The 21,272-nt window shown below is 40.5% G+C and overlaps 1 protein-coding gene across 1 annotated transcript in view; it reads left to right on the top strand.

Annotated features, from left to right (window-relative positions):
- The first annotated feature begins 2,377 nt into the window (after positions 1 to 2,377).
- The window catches only part of LOC139393932 (glutamate receptor ionotropic, kainate 3-like), a 120,284-nt gene continuing 101,389 nt past the window's right edge, over positions 2,378 to 21,272 (top strand). The window contains exon 1 of the mRNA XM_071142109.1: positions 2,378 to 2,683. Within this exon, the coding sequence (XP_070998210.1) occupies positions 2,569 to 2,683 (115 nt within the window). The 5' untranslated portion in view covers positions 2,378 to 2,568. The remainder of the gene's footprint in view (positions 2,684 to 21,272) is intronic.

Below are 21,272 nucleotides of genomic sequence, written 5' to 3'. Positions count from 1 at the left end.
GTCTTTCAAATACTTTGAAGGTTTGCTTTAGGGTGCCTGGAGTGCCAGATGGGTGGGGTTTTCACTTTTGAGACTTTTCTATTGGTTTCATTGCAACAGGCAAGCTCAATCAAGTACAGCTCAAGTAATTGACATGATTTCAAATTGTATTTGAACCCAGGTCTATCTATGTGATAGCTTGCGTGTGTCCCATAGTAGCCCGTAGCTTCCCATAGTATCCCACGATGTCTTGGTGATGGCACACACCTGTCTGACCATTGACCATTGTCATCGATCAGATCCATAGATCAGTCTGGTTGATGGAGAGCACTGCCACTATCCTCGCTATAGAGGGCACCCCCAGACCCCCAGAATGTCTTGTTTGCTGAAGCTGTGTACATTTTGTATTTGAAAGAGCAGCAGTCAATTAATCTTGATAATGTGAGAGCAGGGCCACATAACTCACATTGATAGTCCTTGTATTGTGCCAAGGGGCCATAGATCTGCTCCTCAAGACATGAATATGCAGTGGCAGAGTCAGTTATGGTTATTTTAGCTCGCATGCCCTCTGATACAATCAGTTTGTTTCTTGTTTCCCACCCAAAATAGGAATATAAAACCAATGGGCCAAGCCATTCTCCCATCAGGGCATTCATAAGCTCATTAAGACTAGATCGCCATTTTGCCATCTTCAGACTGAGCATCTTCAACAGACTATTTTAAATCCCTTTATATTTCAATATAAAAATGCAGAGATTGAGTCTCTAACTCTGTCTAGAGATACCAACATTTCACTCTCAGCCTTTCCTTCATTAAAATATAAATTCAATTTCTCACAAGGGGACAAACTGATATATTAATTTACATTTTCACTGGAATGCTTCATGGCAGTAAGTAATACAGTACTGTGTGTCATCGAGTAGATGAATAGACGTGTGATGTGGCTTGATACTTCCACACAGTCACTACTGTACCTACAGCAGAAAGGACGTGGCGGAGAGAGGGGGCTGTGCACTGCAGGCGGTGGCACACTCTCTATGCGATCGCAATCATGTTTCACCCACCGTCTTGCGACGGACGGCTCCACATAAAGCATGACAAATGGACAGACGGAAAGGCACTAAGCAGTTACGTGAGTTTAATGTACTCATTGACGCAGACAGAGCGCTCCGAATAACCGCGATGACCCACGCCCCACTGCCAGACTATTATCTTCCAACATGTACATACACAATTCAACCCGTTCAATCGTTTCCTGCTACATTTGTTTACAGGCTTTCTTTGTCTTTCAACATGCTGATTAGGCCCGAAAGGAGTGAGGACATGGCTGCACTTTTTTACCTTAGAGACAACTATAAAGTAGGCTATGCTTTCCAAATGACTCATTGGGACGGGTATACTACACACTGTTAGATTAAAAGGGGAAACTTTTGTAGTGTGTGTCATTGTAATTGTTTAGGCAGAATAGGCAGAATATGCATGTGAAGCAATTGATTATTTTTGACACAGGCGGGGAAGTTATTTATACTGAACATTTTAATTGATTTTCAGGGAGCATTAATCCAACCAAAAAAGTGCATCATCAACACATAGATGTAAAATAAGTAGGAATAAATTATAATTAAAAATGTAATAATCTAGTGGTATAATCTCACTTGTCAAATGTTTCATGGACATAACTGTGACCTTTGCTTAATGATTCAAGTGCCTCTAGTGGCACTATTGAATAAGGCTGGTGGCGCTCGCTCTCACAACACAAGCTTTGCTCAGTACCAAAAAACATAATCACCAGTGAATCTGTCCAACCACTCGCAGGTTGTGCGTTGAACAAGCATTCAATTTTAAAAAGCCATTCTGGTCGTCCACGGATTTTTTGTTATTGATTTTTTCTCAAACTTGAAGCTCAATAGGCCATTTCTTCATTGCGCTATGAGAAAAACAGACAGCAACGAATACTGGATCATGAAGAAGCTTTTCTTAAACATTTCGAATACTTTTTCTATATGAACAGTAATTACCATTTAGACAATTATCATCATGATAATAACTGCTATTTGGCTATATCAACATTTTTGACGCATTTAATATTTCAAATCAGCACTGATATTTTATATATTTGAAATATGTAATGAGCTTGCATGAATTCTGAAGAAACTTATAAAGAAACAGGTTTTCAAGGCTTTTTGTGGCTAACACCGGTCAGAGCATCGTTGGAGGCGACCAAAAGTACCGCAGGCGCAGTTCCCTTCCACATTTGTACGGGAATCCAGCCCGGTTGTTCTCCAGCCAGCAGACAAATAGCATCAACCGTAGGAGGGGAAGAGATACAGACTCGTTCAGGCTAATTGTAGCAGCCAGCATTCGCAGGTGTAACACTGATCCGCCTGTGTCTGGAACTGGGGTATAATCTTGAAAAGCCGTCCAAAGTATTGAGAGTGAAAAAACTGGGAGAGTGTTGCACCAAGTACAATGAGCGCCCATTTGTCGCAGACACACAAACCCACATATGACTCCGTCGAATTCAAATTTGATGAGCAACACTGAAGCGTCTTTGGAATCTTAAAAAGTGGATCCCACGACTTTACAATCATGCGAAACACTTGGTTGTCTGCCCGGAGTTCGATTTTGGAATACTGGACATCGGCCATTCTATGTCTCTTTTGGATTCAGTACTCTTGTGGGATGCCTCATGTCATTCGAATAGGTAAGCTTTATTAAGTGTCTATTTACGTGTAATATGGACCGGCTATATGTAAATAATCAGTATCGTTCTTAGAGTGGAAATCATATCTATTTAGGAAAGTGAGGGTGTCTATCTGTGCTTGTGCAGCATCTGTGGTTTTTGGAGTAACGGTTTTGCCCGTCATCTATAAAATATACATGTTTACGCTCTTTTCAAGGGTATGCTATCAGATGACTGTGTGCATGTAAAACAATATTACAGAGACTATAGCCCACAGTACTTTATACGACAGTGATACATTGGATTAAATTCTGTGCAACTATTGTGACTTCATGTCAGGAGGCTTCGATGCAACCACATTGTAGTCGATAGGAGTAAAAATGACCCCTACCCATGCTTGTTTGTTTTTCAATGCCATTATTATCTTATAGTCTATTATATGTTACCTATGTGGTTATCATGTGGCAATTGATATTGTTGATGTATGCGTTATAAATACATCCTATATCAATACATATGACTAGTCTTCATCTCACGTCAGTTATTCATTTTGGAGAAGGTTGACATGCTTAAAAATGCTTGAAACAGTAGAAAATGTTTGCATAGAAATACAATATAAGTATGCACAACCCAACAAATATTATTTGTACTTAAGAGGGCAAATAGGAAACAACAACATATATTAAGCTGCCCCATGTGCTGAGATGGCACAGGTGTCGCCTGCCTTGGACAGCCGCATAACGCGTACTGTAGGCCTATGGAATGAAGGAAGTTTGTAAGCAACTCCTGCGTAGATCTCTAGAGCCTTTATTCACTATCTTTCCCCTTTGCTTTACGGTTAATGTGATGACACAAGTGAGCGCGTGATGCTGCCCCAGTCTTTTGGAATCACTCCAAGTAAAACACAATGTGAGAATTCTCATTCTGAGCGCGGAGATGTGATGAAACGTTTTGTGCGGCGAGGAGAGAGGGACAGAATGAAGATCAATATGTTTTTGTCCCAAGGCAAATCGTTTTTGACAAGTGGCTCGGTGCCACGCAGGACAATTACTCAAAATGGCATTAGCCGAAATTAACGTAGCTTTACAAGGCTCAATGTAAACGATGGAGAGCAATATGATAGGGCCCAGGACAAATGTGTGTATTTTGTCTTAACAGGTAACCTAACAAGTCATTATGTAAAATAGTGAACAAACATATAAGAATATAAAATATAGTTTTAAGTTTTACAAATTGTGAGGTATAATCTATTTATCCCAAATCCAATCCATTTGTTTTTAAAGAACAGGCAGGCATATGTCTTACAGTAAAATACATGTTATTACATAGTTATTAGGCTACATCAGTCTAGTTTTTAACCACTAAGACAGCCATATAGGCCATACAGTCCCCATTCTAAATAATCAAATATTTTGAAAAATACATGTTGACTTCTGGTAGTTGAAATGAGTTACCTATATGTATTTTTTCCTATACAAATTATTAGAAAAATATTGAGAGCAAACAAAACCATGATGCCTCACTAGAAAACTATGCGTTGTATTGAGTATTACAGATGTGGTATGTCATCACTTATTCTTGTTGGTCAAGTCTTGATGATTGACTGCACCATTGTGAACAGCTATGACATTGTTGTGGAGAGTTGTGATTTCTTAGATGCTGTGTAGAGTCTGCTTTGTTTTAGTGATGCAAATTGAAGAATTTTGTCAAAATAACCTTTTTTTCTAGTAGCGCAGCACATACAATGGAGTCTGAAAATAGCCTGTGACAGGTCTTGTTGTTGAAATGCCACAGAGCTGAGACAGATTTACCTAGAAATGTGCTACAGCTGCACTATTGTCTTTAAAAACAAATATTATTTTTATTTTTATTCTAGTCCAGGTGCAGTTATTTCTGTATCCGTGAGTTAGTCTTTTAAAAAAAAGGCAGATGAGAAGGATGTGCCAGGAAAAGGGGCTGAATTTGAGTTGATGTCCACATGAACAAAAACATACAAATGCTTTAGAACAGAAAAATGAAATGCATGGAAATGTGTCTGCATGTACAGTCTGCATGTCTGTGAGAGTGAGTGTGTGTGTGTGGGTTGTGTCTACTGTGCTTCTTAGGCATATTTTTTACGTTAATAATATAGTGACATCTATGTCAATAACACTGTGTAAATCTGAATTTCTACGTTCATTTCTGAGTGCCTTTTTAATGGGTTTGTATATCTGTATGCACGTAATCTACGGTATGTTTGTCTGTGGCAGGACTGCCCAACCCTCTTCCTGGAGATGTACCGTCCTGTGGGTTTCCAGTCCAACCCTAATTTAACACACCTGATTCTACTAATTAGCTGCTCAACAAGGCCTTAACTAGCTGACTCAGAACTGTTAAATTAGGGTTGGACTGAAAACCTACAGGACAGTAGATCTCCAGGAAGAGGGTTGGGCAGCCCTGGTCTATGGGCATCATCGCATGCATCATGTATGGTATGTGTTATCCTAGGCCTAGACTACACGTGCATGCTGGGTGTCAATTGGCAGTCGCCATACCCTAGCTCCACATCAACAATTAAAAATAGGCTACTAAAATTATTCCAACCCTGATTAAAAGCCAAATGCAGTTTAGTGATATGAGTGGGTTGACTTTAGGACCATGTGGTAGCCTGGCTGGCTGGAGTTATGGAGAGCGCATCAATGAAGCTGCAGGGAGAACAGTGTGTAAAGATAGCTGCAGTAGATGGCTTTGGCTAGGTAACTGCTGTTTGACTTGACAAGAAACTAAACTAGAGTTTTAATCCCGGTGCGTACCAGCGAATTCTTGCATAACGTGTTTGTAGAGTGTTATTAATAAGGATCCGCCCCATTTTTTTCAATTTTTACCTAAAATGACATACCCAAATCTAACTGCCTGTAGTTCAGGACCTGAAGCAAGGATATGCATATTCTTGATACCATTTGAAATGAAACACTTTTGTTTGTGGAAATGTGAAAATAATGTAGGAGAATAGAACACATTAGATATGGTAAAAGATAACACAAAGAAAATCATCTTTGATTTTGCAAGAGAAAGGCCATAATGTATTATTATGTCTATGTCCTGGGAAATGTTCTTGTTACTTGCAAACTCATGCTAATCACATTAGCCTATGTTAGCTCAACCTTCCCTCGGGGGACCCACCGATCCTGTAGAGGTCCCCTATTGACTGAGGTGAGTGAAACTACAGCAACAAGGTGATAATGTCTGCAGTCAATTTAGCTTGCCATACCCTCAGTTTAGCTGAAATGACTCCGCTGTGTGCATGTACATTATGTGTGACGTTAAGAGAGTGTATCCGTGAGTATGTGTGTGAGTGTGTGTTGTGCTTGTGTATGAGTATACTATTCACGCACTCACACTCTGGGTTAAAGCCATTTATCAACAGACCACCAGAGGGCCCTGTTGTAGTTCATGGTTGCCGGCCGACGTTGAACAATACGTTACAATGCCAATCAAGCAAGCAACATTCACTGGAAGTGGGTGGTGGTGGCGGGCCAGTTGCGTGGGGTGTTCTGTCTGTGCAGTGTCTGCTCTTCGTTAGGTAGCCTAAGCAGTTCTCTCCAAGTACACCATCTGTGTAATGGTGGGCATCCAAGGTGGAGTTGTTTCCATTGATTTGAGTGCTTTTACAGTGCATAGCTCCATACTGAGGGCCAGATGGTCAATCGCACTCCTTCTGCAGGCCTGTAAACGTCTGAGGGAAGAAAAGCCTCTTTCTACTGTATCTAGGCCTATTGTATTCCTCCTAACCTTCAGTGTTCTCCCTCTTCTCTTCCTTTTCTTGTCTTTGCTAAACACTCATACCATCATAACTATGGTATATAGATAATGTATAGGATAGATTGATTTTAGTATATTTTTGCGAGGCTACCCTGGTTGAGAATGAGGTCTGGTTTTAGCTTATAGTCAATGAAGCTCAGACGCTGATTGTGTCTACCGGTGCTCATGAATAAATGTATTCTCTCAGTCATACGTGGAAACAAGGACCATGTTAAACGGTGCAACACTGTATAAAAGTCACGAATTCAGGCATTTGCTTGTGCTTTGTCAGAGACTAGACCAACAGCATGCCATTGAGAAAATTCTAAACAAATCGAGACATGATCTCTTTCAAGGACAGTCTCGCAAAAATAAGCATTCTTGCATTCTAACTACCCGCTACTCAAAGTGCTCTGAACAAATTAAGGGAATCGTTCACAAACATTGGCACATTCTACGATCCGATGACTGTATCGGTAATGTGTTTTCTGACCCTCCTTTGGTCGAATTCCCGTGAGAGATTCTCAGAGATCAATTGGTAAACTCTGATTTACCACCCCAAAATATCCCTGCACAACGTCTATTTGCGCCTCTACCAGATGGAAACTACAAGCGTAGATCCCTATCAAAGGTGTTATCACTTGCTCCACTAAGGCAGGTATTTATCTTTTAATAACTTCTCCTTGTGGTAAAAATGATGTGGGTAAAGCAAATTAGAAGTGTGATTCTAATAGCACCATTGGATGCAAAAACTCGACTTACCCAGTTGCGGCCCACTTTTTGGAGCGAACCATTCAATTTCGTCCCTACATTATATCGACCTCGATAATTTATTAAATGAGAGGATGCCTGGATCTTTAATTTAAAGACTCTTGCTTCCTTCGGTCTCAACATAGACTTTGATCTGAAGCCATTCTTGTGATTTTTCATTTCATTGTAGGCTTATGTAACCAAATTGTATCTATGAACGTATTTTATTTATTAATCCGTTATTTTACCAGGTAAGTTGACTGAGAACATGTTCTCATTTGCAGCAACGACCTGGGGAATAGTTACAGGGGCGAGGAGGGGGATTAATGAGCCATTTGCAAACTGGGGATTATTAACACCCCTACAATAAGTGCCACGGGATATTTAATGACCTCAGAGAGTCAGGACACCCGTTTAATGTCCCATCCGAAAGACGGCACCCTACACAGGGCAGTGTCCCCAATCACTGCCCTGGGGAATTGGGATATTTTTTTTAGACCAGAGGAAAGAGTGCCTCCTACTGGCCCTTCAACACCACTTCTAGCAGTTCCCATCCAGGAACTGACCAGGACCAACCCTGCTTAGCTTCAGAAGCAAGCCAGCAGTGGTATGCAGAGTGGTAGTGTCCTTTGACTCTATATAAACAAGTGACCCGCAGTGTTTATCATTATACCCGGATGAAGACAGCTTGTCTGTCGAAACGTTGGTTAATAGGTTATTCAATTATTGCATCTGAGCTCTTAGAGTTTGCGGCTCTCCTTTCATTTCTCTATCCAGTACCTTGCCTAAGCAGGTGTGTGTTTCTTTCACCTCCAGATTTCTCTATAGCATCCTGTCTGACTTAGGGTCTAAAGCTTTACATCCAAAGCTATAGTTGTTCATTTTGTGTGTCTTCTGTTAAAGTGATTCTCTCGAACAATCGTGTAATTTCAACCAGTATCTTTGAATGTGGTGCTCATGAGCCAGAACGTGTCCCCATTTCTTGCGTACTACATCATCCAATTGTATACTACGTCATGAAAATGTTTTAATGAATAATAATATACAGTATATATATAAATACTAGCAATTTGTATGATATGTGATGAGTCCAATTCGTAGAACATGTTGTTGTGCTTAAGATCCTGCACTTTGTCTTTAAATGATGTCAACTTCAATGGGTGCCAATGGTTATGTCACAAATTCAGCCAACCACTGAGCTTTGAGTATACTTCATTTGACATGGGGTAGGCTATAGCACCCATTTTAAAATGACAAAATTAATGACAGTTAGAGGGAAGTTACTGAAAGCTATGTGATGCAATGCAACTACATAAATACCTGAACAGCCGGTAACGGAAAATCTGGATTTTTCAACAGCTTAGAACAATGATTATATATATAATGGATGGCTCACTCTCATACCTCACTGTCATAGAGCAGTTTATGCTGAGAAACAATGAAATTACAAACCAACCCGCCCACACGCCATTTAATAGATACTTATAGTTATGCTTGTTTCATTTTTGTTGGAGGCAGAAGATTGATTAAACTAATTTGTAGTCTCTCGTCTCTTTTATTTCTTAATGCTGCTTTTCAGTGCCAGACAGGGATGTATTGAATATTCAATTACTTTATCTACCTAATACTTTATCATGGCCAGTTAATCAATCTTCCTCATGATATGACATCACTTTCATTTATTTTGCTCCGTTTTGCCCCTCCTCCTCAAACAGCCGGTGTCTGCGTTGTCATTTTGTCTCCCCAAATGTAATTTATGCTTTGGGGAAAACACTACCAAAATACATTTTCTGTGTGAAATAACAGTTGAGAAGTCTCAAGATGTATTTTCTGCTGTATGCATTGTGACTGTTCCAAAGCCACACTTCTGTGAGGAGAATTAGAGCTGCGTTCGCTAGCTGCTGCTCGGTTGAAATTCTCCAAACACGATGAGTCACTTCAGAGGCTGGTCTTTATCCCTCCCAACCAGAAAATGTTCTTCATGTGATTAGCCTCTCCAGAATGCAGGCGAGAAGGAGAGCGCTCTCCGTTCACACACTCTCTCTCACATACACACACAGACAAACACACACTTACCTAGATCCTCCTCACCGGGGTTCACGCAAACTTCTCATTTTAAATGACTCGCAAATATTTCAAGAGGCTGCAAAAAGGGCCGTGGTATAATACTTCGCTTCTATTTATACAAAAGTTGAACTCAAGGCCGTGTGCAAAAGAATTCACCTGCAAAGTTCCGACAACAGAAAGAAGAGAGAGAGAGAGAAATAGTTGTGCTGGATAAAGAAAGGCAACAGCGAGTGGTGAACACATCAACAGTTGTGTGAAGTTAAGATGGCCGTCAATTGCCAGAGTGGAAAACAAATATTTAATTTTCATGTAAATCTGTCCCTAGACAGAAGAGGAGGCAAGCAGGGAGAATCCTCTTGGCAGAGAGCTATGCTAGCAGCCTGGGAGTTGTTGTGGTGCATACGAACAAAGACTGGGAGAGGTCACAGTACAATTGTATCCAGCGAGAGTGGGCTCCTTTGATGTGTGTGATGCAGTGATCTCTGTTAGTGACGCAGAGACAGAGGAGGAGATTGAAAGGGAAGAAGGATACAACAGTTATTCAACCTGTACAAACACACTTCACTCGCCCACTCGTACACACAGGCACAATATACACAACGTCTTCACTTAACTCATGCCAGCAGGCTACTCTCTCTCTCTCTTTCTCTCTCACTCTTTCTTTCTCACTCTCTCAACTACTACATCCATAGTGACACTTCAACTAACATACATAAACGCACGCTCACAAAAACTCCATCCACAAACACACTCCAGAACATATGTCTGGTCTCACAGGGGCTCTTGTACACAATCCAATTCCATTCGCTGTCAGCACACTTGCGGGCCGTCATTAGCTTCAATATAGCTGATGAGAAACGGCAGATGTTCATTTTGTTCAGGAGAGGGCCCTGTCTCAGAATGTGTTGTTTCCAGTTCTCCGCTGTCAGCAGGACACACTGTTTCTGCTCCATAGGAGACAAAATGTTACCCTACAAACAAGCAAACACTCCAGGCAATATACTGAAATATAGGGCTATTGTTAGGAATTTTCATATTAATGTGTTATGAATCCAGACATATGTCACTGTAAGTGACATATAACTACAATGGTTAAATGTCACTATTTTGACATAATCTAATGAGATTCTAATGAAAGACAATAATAGGAAAGATTTAATATAATGCATTATGAAAAGGTTGACGAGGTCAACAAGAGGTCATACAGAGACACAATGTGTCAACACCAAGATGATTATATGCTATACTTAGCAACAAACGTTGTGTCAAGAAAGTGTACACCTGCCGTGTACATTAGTAGAGCTGTTGTATTATGCATGCTAGGTAATGATTATTAAATCAAAAATCCATTGAGGATTAATGTAACGGATATCCCTAACAGTAAGGCAACCCTATGACACAGTAGGGCCTTTTAGCTACACAGCTAGCCTAGCTGTGTTCCCACACCAGATGGTGTTTTCATATCATACTACAAAGTGTGCGCTCCACAGTGAAAGATCTGCGGCAAGCATATGCTTCTGATAACTATTTCAGTAAATAATACTGAGCAACCCTCACATCAATGCGTCCGTCTAGTTCTGAAGAAATTTGCCAAAAACTTGAGTTTGGGCTGGAGTTTTATTGAGTCGAGTTTCAGTATTTACTGTTGATGTTTTTCTAGATTATTCTTCTGTATTCGGTATGAAGAATTGAGGTAATGTATTGAATTGAACATAACCAAAAACTGCTTGCACGCATGTGGAAGTCAGGCAAATGGCCCCGTGATAAAGTCAGTTAACCATCTCCCTGTCTCTCCCCAGCAGCCTTCTGGGACTAAATGTCATTATAGCAGCCGGATGTGTGCTTTCCTGGATTTGACAGTGTTTTAAAATTCATGGCTTGTCAATGTTTTTTTTGGGGGGGTTGTAAATGTTGCTGTACCGAGGCAATGAATCAAATTTCCTGCTTTAGCCATTCGTCTTTATTACGTGCCCTTGTCCTTTCAGTTTGACTCCCTCTCTCAGCCTCCTCTGGGTTCTGCTGGAAAAGTCAAATCAAATTAAAACAGACAGGAAACCTTGATCACCAGCCATTTTATTTTGTGGGTCATGGAGCTCTATAGCATGGTTAATTGGAACTGATCTTGTTGGTGGAACATTTGGCAGGTATTTGTTACATTTCAGCGCGGGGAGCAATTTCTCTTTGGATTTGTAAATGTGCACCCATGAATGCGCCCAAGCACAACATGCACACACCAAGATGTGTTCACAGAGGGGTGACAGGTAGAGTGTTTGGCCAGTAACCGAAAGGTCGCTGATCTGAATCCCCAAGCTGGCAAGGTGGAAAGATCTGCCATTCTGCCCTTGAGCAAGACACTTAACCCACATCAACATCGATTAAGGCAGCCTGCATCGATTAAGGCAGCCTGCATCGATTAAGGCAGCGAAAGTCACATTTTGGGTGAATGCATTCAGCTGTGCAACTGACTAGGTGTCCCCCTTCCATTCCCATCCTACACACGCATACACACAGACAACACACACAGCTATGGTCTCCCATTATTTCTCCCTCCACGCTGCAGTGAGTGAGTGAGAGAGAGAGTGAGAGTGAGAGAGAGAGAGAGAGAGAGGTGTGTGACGCAGCTTGGGAGACTCTTATTTAGTTTGTTAATTAGCTTGAACCTTTTGATCCAAGCAAGATAAAAACAGAGCCTTCATTTCAAATAGACATTCAACGGAGCAGTTTCCCCTGCCTTCTCTATAAAAATACTGCCTTATCTGTCCACGGACTGTGTATACTTGTGTAACTATGCAGCTCTAAGACACCCCTTGTTACACAGACATTACAACAGCGAGACCTTTTCTTCTCCTCTTTATAGTAATCAGGATTTGACACCGAAAGTATATGTGGCCTGCACGGGTTTAAATCCTATTTAGCTTGGACTTGGACTTGGGCCTGGTATGATTTCATTCTGCCCTTTTAATCAGGCACCTTATTGTGATGGGTGTGCTGCAAATGTCAGGTCTAGTCGTGTGATTCCTTCCCTGCATTGTGTGTGAGGTTTAATGGCTGGAGGAGGGGGGGTGGGTGTAATGTGTGAGTAGTGTAGTGTAAATGTGTGTATATGTGACTTGTTTCAGGAAACTAGGCGTGTGTCGCTACTTCACAAAGTCATTTGACCGTAAACTTTTTTAATCAAATGCCTTCTGGAACACGTGAACATTCATGTGCCTTAATTACAAAATAACAAACTTGTATGCCATCTGTAAATACAAATAACATTGTTAAATAACAGGCCTAGTTGGTTTAGCCAAGGAAAAAGGCAGGAACCTTCCCACCAGCCATGATTGGCTGAGATAATGGATGGTCTGGACATGCCGAGAGATGAGTTGTAGCACGCTTCTGTCTATAACATGATCTGGTTAATAAAGTATGTGTAGGTAATCCCTTCTAAAGCTGCTTTTTTTAAAGATATCATGTAATAGATCTGCAAAAGTGTTGCTCTCCACTTTCTGGAAATAGAGCATGATAGCTAAGGAGGTGGATAAAATTCTGGCATTTGATTGCAAATATGCAGAGGGAGTCGAAAAGAGAACACACAAAAGTCTGTGTCACGGCCGTTAAAAGAAGAGGACCAAGGTGCAGCGTGGTGAGCATACATTTTCTCTTTATTTGGAAAATGACGCTGAACACAACAATAAACACTACAAAAACAAACCGTGAAGCTAAAGGCTATGTGCCCTAAACAAAGTCAACTTCCCACAAAGACAGGTGGAAAAAAGGGCTACCTAAGTATGGTTCTCAACCAGAGACAACGAAAGACGGCTGTCCCTGATTGAGATCACTACCCAGCCAAAACATAGAAATACAAAAAATAGAGTATAGAATACCCACCCCAACTCACACCCTGACCAAACCAAAATAGAGACATAAACAGGATCTCTAAGGTCAGGGTGTGACAGTCTGTTGTATAATACAGCTGTTTCCGGATTACGTCTTCAAACTAAGGGCAACCATGGCCTCCGTGACAGAGAGGGAGGAGAAGCGTCCATCCATGCGGATATGAGATATTACACGATATTACACGTTTTTAATTAAGTCAGAAAGTCATTTTCATTTCAAGTTCAAGCGTACTCTTAGCTATCTAGCTAATGTTAGCTGGCTGGCTCGCTAGCTAACGTTACGTGTATGATCTGTTTAGTAATATTATTCGCATCTCAGAGCCATTTGCATTGCTAGTTATAGCCTAATGTTAGCTAGCTAGTTAACATTGAACCTGTTTGGTTAGCTACCTACAGATTCATCCAGGGTAGTAACATTATGAGTTGGGATTAGGATTCATTGTTTAGCATGTCAAAACAAAATACTTCTCTATGCAAGCACCTAATTCAATAGAATGTTCATGATGTCACTGCAACAACTGTCGATAGATGTAGCTGATAAATTCGCTCAGGCTATCTACTCCGATTTCAGAGAAATCTCATGTGAGTGTGCAAGAGCGCAGAATAACTGATGAATTTACAAACATTCGTTGAATATGGCCGGTGTCAGTAAATGTTGGCAAAAAAGCTTAATTCAATTGTTGTCAGTAGCATAGTTAGTCACCAACGCTCTGGACTCTCTCTCTACCACACCTGCTGTCTCTAACTCTGAATGATCGGCTATGAAAAGCCAACTGACATTTACTCCTGAGGTGTTGACCTGTTGCACCCTCTACAACCACTGTGATTATTATTATCTGAACCTGCTGGTCATCTATGAACGTTTGAACATCTTGGCCATGTTCTGTTTTAATCTCCACCCGGCAGAGCCAGAAGAGGACTGGCCACACCTCAGAGCCTGGTTCCTCTCTAGGTTTCTTCCTAGGTTCTGGCCTTTCTAGGGAGTTTTTCCTAGCCACCGTGCTTCTACATTTGCATTGCTTGCTGTTTGGGGTTTTAGGCTGGGTTTCCTTATAGCAGTTTGTGACATCGGCTGATGTAAAAAGGGCTTTATACATACATTTGATTGATAAAAACAGCCTAACCAGCTCTGCTAGTACAAGTAAAATGGTCAGAGTGAGCAGTTCTCTCATTTGTGTCTGGAAGTAGCTAGCAAGCTAGCCAACATTAGACAGTTAGCTTGGGTGCTTGACTGCTGTTGTGAGGTCAGAACGCTTGGATCAACTCTACTCATCGGCCAGAGTGTCCAGTGTGCGCTTTGAACACTCGAGAGCAAAACACTCTGAATTTATGAACAGACAATCTAACAATGCTCTGAGTTTACGAATGCCCAGAAAGCACTCTGAGCGCACTCTGGGACTCCAGATTGAGTTTACGAACACACCCATAGTATAAACCAACCTTTAGTGTTTGGTTGTTTTGTACATGGCCTCATATGTGAATACTTAAAGAGATGGGTGGGGCTAATGCTTAAGAGGGTGTGAACGATGCTGAATGGGTGTAGACAACGAAGAGCTCTCCAGGGCCATTTTCTCAAAAGTGAGGTTACAAATGTATCAACTTTCAAAGCAGAATTACTTTCCCATTGTTCCTCAACTGTAGTGTATGATATATCATTTCAAATGTTGATACATAGGACCGAATCGAGCTGGTCGGTTACATATGTGCTAGCGTCTGTGTGTGCATGCTACCAATCAACAGTGGCGAGTGTGCTGGGAAGGACTCATCCTCCATTCCCCCCTTGGTGAGGGGGAGCAGATAAGACAAACCTCCCTGGGCCAAACCATTGCAAGTGTATGGCTATCACTCTGGGGAAACAGAGATCCCTTTAAGACAATTCCGCCTCACACCTTTTTCCCCGGCGGCGACAGTCGGCAACTATATCAGGAGAGATACCTCTCGAGCTTCCGCGTTTACTGCACTCACTCACTCCCTCACTTCCTCCATTGACTGATAGATTGGAGGTTGGAAGCCACTGTGAATTTACTTAACACCGTGAAAGCACATGAAGGTCTCTCTGTGTGCTATATAAGACAACCTGGGCATCTTCCTCCGTCTAAGAGAATGTTTAACCGTCTACCGTCCGACTGTCCCCGGGGTGCACTATGGTTAACCACAGAGTGTATGCTGTGAATCACTTAAGGGCTGCCCTTCTTCATGTGCCCAGACGAAGATAGATGGGACTCGAGATGGAGATTATCATTAACGCGGAGGGATGGGAGAGGAATTGAATGGGGGAGTGGAAGTTAGTGGGCGACTTGGGATTGTCGGTGCAGATCAGCTAAGCTGTTAGCGATGCTTGCATGAATCATAGCATTAGCAGAAGGGCATTCAATTCAGTGTTCAGAACAGTACCCTTCCCTCAGGTTACCACTACAGATGTTCTTTGTGAAGTGAGCGAGAATCTTAGAAGGCCTGGGATGGCTGTCATAGTAACCGCAGCTTATGTTGCCAATTTGCGACGTGATTTGATGACGGCGGCCATTTAAAAAAAATCAAGAATGAAGTGTTTGATTGGTCTAATCAGCATGCTTATTCTTCAAAATCAATTATCTATCAAAGAGAGATTTAATGAGGAGTTTTGCTGCTGTGCTTTCCTCAAATATTATTTTTTTCACTCTCAACTTTCGCCTCAGTATTTTTATACAGACTGATTCGTTCACTTATTAAACCGTTTCCAGTTACTCATAGTAGCGCTCAGTTTGGTTCTGCTGTGTTATAATTCTGTTCTAACTTGCCAGTCTTTTTTGGTTAACCACAGTATTCTTTGTCATGACATGGGTTTTGACTCCACAATCGGTCTTTGATTAGTTACATGAACCTTATTGTGCAGTAACACTGTCTATGAACCATCTGTGTATAATGCATTTTAGTGTTCATATCATGGTTCAGTCTACAGTGCCTTGCGAAAGTATTCGGCCCCCTTGAACTTTGCGACCTTTTGCCACATTTCAGGCTTCAAACATAAAGATATAAGATATATTTTTTTGTGAAGAATCAACAACAAGTGGGACACAATCATGAAGTGGAACGACATTTATTGGATATTTCAAACTTTTTTAACAAATCAAAAACTGAAAAATTGGGCGTGCAAAATTATTCAGCCCCTTTACTTTCAGTGCAGCAAACTCTCTCCAGAAGTTCAGTGAGGATCTCTGAATGATCCAATGTTGACCTAAATGACTAATGATGATAAATACAATCCACCTGTGTGTAATAGTCTCAGAGGTCCGTTAAAAGCGCAGAGAGCATCATGAAGAACAAGGAACACACCAGGCAGGTCCGAGATACTGTTGTGAAGAAGTTTAAAGCCGGATTTGGATACAAAAAGATTTCCCAAGCTTTAAACATCCCAAGGAGCACTGTGCAAGCGATAATATTGAAATGGAAGGAGTATCAGACCACTGCAAATCTACCAAGACCTGGCCGTCCCTCTAAACTTTCAGCTCATACAAGGAGAAGACTGATCAGAGATGCAGCAAAAAGGCCCATGATCACTGGATGAACTGCAGAGATCTACAGCTGAGGTGGGAGACTCTGTCCATAGGACAACAATCAGTCGTATATTGCACAAATCTGGCCTTTATGGAAGAGTGGCAAGAAGAAAGCCATTTCTTAAAGATATCCATGAAAAGTGTTGTTTAAAGTTTGCCACAAGCCACCTGGGAGACACACCAAACATGTGGAAGAAGGTGCTCTGGTCAGATGAAACCAAAATTGAACTTTTTGGCAACAATGCAAAACGTTATGTTTGGCGTAAAAGCAACACAGCTGAACACACCATCCCCACTGTCAAACATGGTGGTGGCAGCATCATGGTTTGGGCCTGCTTTTCTTCAGCAGGGACAGGGAAGATGGTTAAAATTGATGGGAAGATGGATGGAGCCAAATACAGGACCATTCTGGAAGACAACCTGATGGAGTCTGCAAAAGACCTGAGACTGGGACGGAGATTTGTCTTCCAACAAGACAATGATCCAAAACATGAAGCAAAATCTACAATGGAATGGTTCAAAAATAAACATATCCAGGTGTTAGAATGGCCATGTCAAAGTCCAGACCTGAATCCAATCGAGAATCTGTGGAAAGAACTGAAAACTGCTGTTCACAAATGCTCTCCATCCAACCTCACTGAGATCGAGCTGTTTTGCAAGGAGGAATGGGAAAAAATGTCAGTCTCTCGATGTGCAAAACTGATAGAGACATACCCCAAGCGACTTACAGCTGTAATCGCAGCAAAAGGTGGCGCTACAAAGTATTAACTTAAAGGGGCTGAATCATTTTGCACGCCCAATTTTTCAGTTTTTGATTTGTTAAAAAAGTTTGAAATATCCAATAAATGTCGTTCCACTTCATGATTGTGTCCCACATGTTGTTGATTCTTCACAAAAATACAGTTTTATATCTTTATGTTTGAAGCCTGAAATGTGGCAAAAGGTCGCAAAGTTCAAGGGGGCCGAATACTTTCGCAAGGCACTGTAAATACAGTACAAAGGTTATACATGCATTCGTAATGCTTATAGACATTGGTACTAAAATCTGTCACTGTTCATTTGATCACTAGTAGTGTGGTTTGCATATTGCTCGAAGATGTGATGAAAATGAGTACTGAATCGCTGGCTACAAGTCCAGCAGGACAGGAGTCAGTCAAGCAAAGAAAAGACAATCTCACGAACAAAAACCCTTAACTGTTTAACTTCAACCTGATATTACACACAATATACAGAGAGTGATAAATCTGGTCTATATTCTGCATTAAACAAAGAGCAATTTTGAAACTGGTTAATTAATGAGGTAAACTAAGTGCATGACATCAAGGGTAAACTTGAGATTATAAAATGTGCATGAGCAACAAGTCTTTAATCAGCGACTATTATTTGCTTAGGTGAAAAGAATCAGCTGAAGGATGTCACAACAATCACATGCAAATGTAACGAGACCTCTGCAATGTATTAATTACTCTGAAGTCGGAAGTAAACAATGTTTATCATATTTGTCCATGGTTTGTTTATGCTAATCATTTTAGATCAAATGAATCAATGTTCTATGTATTTTCTATACAGTATATATATGATTCAGCCTAGCAGAATATTCTATAACAGGACAGAGATGTTGTCATGTTGCCATGGCAATGTTCTCATTGTTTGTATTTCCTCTGTGTTCTTCGTGATATATATATTCCCTTCACCAACTTTTCATATAATCTTCAAGATTATAGTCTTCATATACAAAATGGAATCCTTTCATACAATCATCCCTTCGGCCATCCTGCTACCATCTAAAACATGACGTCAGCCAGGGATAGCAAATGTGCAGCTCTGTCCACAAGTGAGCACATTACACTGGCAATAGGGGAAATATGGAGAAATGTCAAAGGCACTGCTGAGTCATTCTGCTAAGGCCCAAGAACATTGAGGTGAGAGGTGCATCAGTGACCTCTACGATTGGAGATAAACACAGGAAATAGCAGCTTAGAAACCGCCCTCTACGACAATGCAATGTCTAGACGGTGAAATATATTACGGAAATGTAGGGGACCATTGTGGCTTAGAAACAGCAATACCCTGAATGTCTAAAGTGATCTATTCTAAATGTCAAACATTATGGTTGAGGAGAGGGTAAGGCTGCCTTTGGTGATAATACAGAAAACCCTCTGTTTTTTCATGGGATTGGATACATGAAAACATTTCCATATAATCCCAACATGGTGTCATTATATATGTCAAAATATTGAAATGTAATATTAGTTATGTAACTTCCTTTCACATTGCTTATCTCACTCAACCAAATTATACTTGTACCTACTATACATTGTATGGCATTTTGCAAAGTACAGTATCTCCCATGAAAACAAGAAGCCCTCAACATTACCAGTCTGCTTGTTGTACTGTAATATATGACCAACAGAGAAAGGCCACACTTAAAATGATTGGCATGCAGGTGGCGTCCAACAATGAATGCTTGTTTAATGCCCTGCACTTGCTCTCTCTGCACTGTCCACATATGGATCTCCTGTCTGTCTCAAGGAGAAACTCCTTTAAATGTGCACAGGCCCATTCCTGAAGTAGACATAGGCATTCTGTGGAGAGAAACCTGCAATGTAAGTCATGTTTGAATACATTTCAAATGAATCCTTACTTCTTCCCTTCATTGGGTTTGTTTACATGCACACAATTGTGAATACTCAGAGATAGTTCTATTAAAACGTGTACAAGCTTTGCAAGAAGAACAATTTCCTTAATAATCCTTTTTACATGGACACATCTGAAATCAGGCTACCTGATGGGACTTTGATAAATTCAGAAAATTTGCAGTCCAAATAAACATTCTACCATACCGACCATGTAATTTTTTCCTGTGTTCGGACATATAAAGTTAGTACGTGAAAACTACAGGTAACTGACAAAATAAAGGAAACACCAACATAAAGTGTTTTAATAGAGCGTTGCACCACCACGAGCCAGACCAGCTTCAGTGCGCCTTGGCATAGATTCTACAAGTGTCTGGAACTCTATTGGAGGGATACGACACCATTCTTCCACGAGAAATTCCATAATTTGGTATTTTGTTAACTTGTTTGGGATAGGAGGCAGCATTTTCACTTTTGGATGAATAGCGTGCCCAGAGTGAACTGCTTCCTACTCAGTCCCAGATGCTAATATATGCATACTATTATTAGTATTGGATAGAAAACACTATGACGTTTCTAAAACTCTTTGAATGATGTCTGTGAGTATAACAGAACTCATATGGCAGGCAAAAACCTGAGAAAAATCCAAACAGGAAGTGGGAAATCTGAGGTTTGTAGTTTTTGATATGGGTTATTTTGCACTTCCTAAGGCTTCCACTAGATGTCAACCGTCACACGCTTTCACTTGGGAGGTAGCTCTCGTTCCATGGCTTTTCTACAGACAATGGAATTCTCCAGTTAGAACATTATTGAACTTTTATGATAAAAACATCCTTAGTTTGACAAGTTTCTTTGACCTGTAATATAACTTTTTGAAAGTTTCGTCCGAATGGACCAGATCGCACTTTTGGATTTGTTTACCAAACGCCATAACAAAAGAAACTATTGGACATAAATGAACATTAATTATGGTCGAACAAAACAAGCATTTATTGTGGAGCTGCAATTCCTGGGAGTGCATTCTGCACTCTGCATGAAGATCATCAAAGGTAAGTGAATATTTATAATGCTATTTATGAATAATGTTGACTACCCAACATGGGGGATATTTCTCTGGCTGGTTTGGGCTCTGAGCGCCGTTCTCAGATTATGCTTTTTCCGTAAAGTGTTTTTGAAATCTGATACAGCGGTTGCATTAAGGAGAAGTGTATCTAAAGTTCCATGTATAATAGTTGTATTTTCATCAACATTTATTATGAGTATTTCTCTGAATTCATGTGGCTCTCTGCAATATCACTGCATGTTTTGGAACTACTGAACGTAACACGCCAATGTAAAATAAGATGTTTTGATATAAGTATGAACTTTACCGAACAAAACATACATCTATTGTGTAACATGAAGTCCTATGAGTGTCATCTGATTGAAGATCATCAAAGGTTAGTGATTCTTCTCTTTGGCTGGAAAAATGGAATCGTTTTTCTGTGAGTTGGTGGTGACCTAACATAATCGTTTGTGGAGCTTTCGCTGTAAAGCATTTTTTAAATCAGACACTGTGGCTGGACTAATCAGAATTGTATCTTTAAAATGGTGCCTAATACTTGTATGTTTGAGAAATTAGATTTATGAGATTTCTGTTGATTTGTATTTGGCGCCCTGCAATTTCATTGGCTGTTGGCGAGGGGTTCCGCTAGCGGAATGGGGTTACAGTCCTAGACAGGTTAAAACAAATACACAAGTATATTTATAGGAACTTAAACGTTAGCTTTTTTACATGGCACATATTGCACTTTTACTTTCTTCTCCAACACTGTTTTTGCATTATTTAAACCAAATTTAACATGTTACATTATTTATTTGAGACTAAATTGATTTTTACTTATGTATTATATTAAGTTAAAATAAAAGTGTTCATTCAGTATTGTTGTAATTATTACAAAAATATATATAAAAACCATCCGAT

The sequence above is a fragment of the Oncorhynchus clarkii genome, chromosome 3 (assembly GCF_045791955.1).
Source record: "Oncorhynchus clarkii lewisi isolate Uvic-CL-2024 chromosome 3, UVic_Ocla_1.0, whole genome shotgun sequence".
In the NCBI taxonomy this organism is placed as follows: Eukaryota; Metazoa; Chordata; class Actinopteri; order Salmoniformes; family Salmonidae; genus Oncorhynchus; species Oncorhynchus clarkii.
The sequence above is the reverse complement of the archived record's forward strand: the minus strand, read 5'-3'. Positions and strand labels throughout refer to the sequence as shown.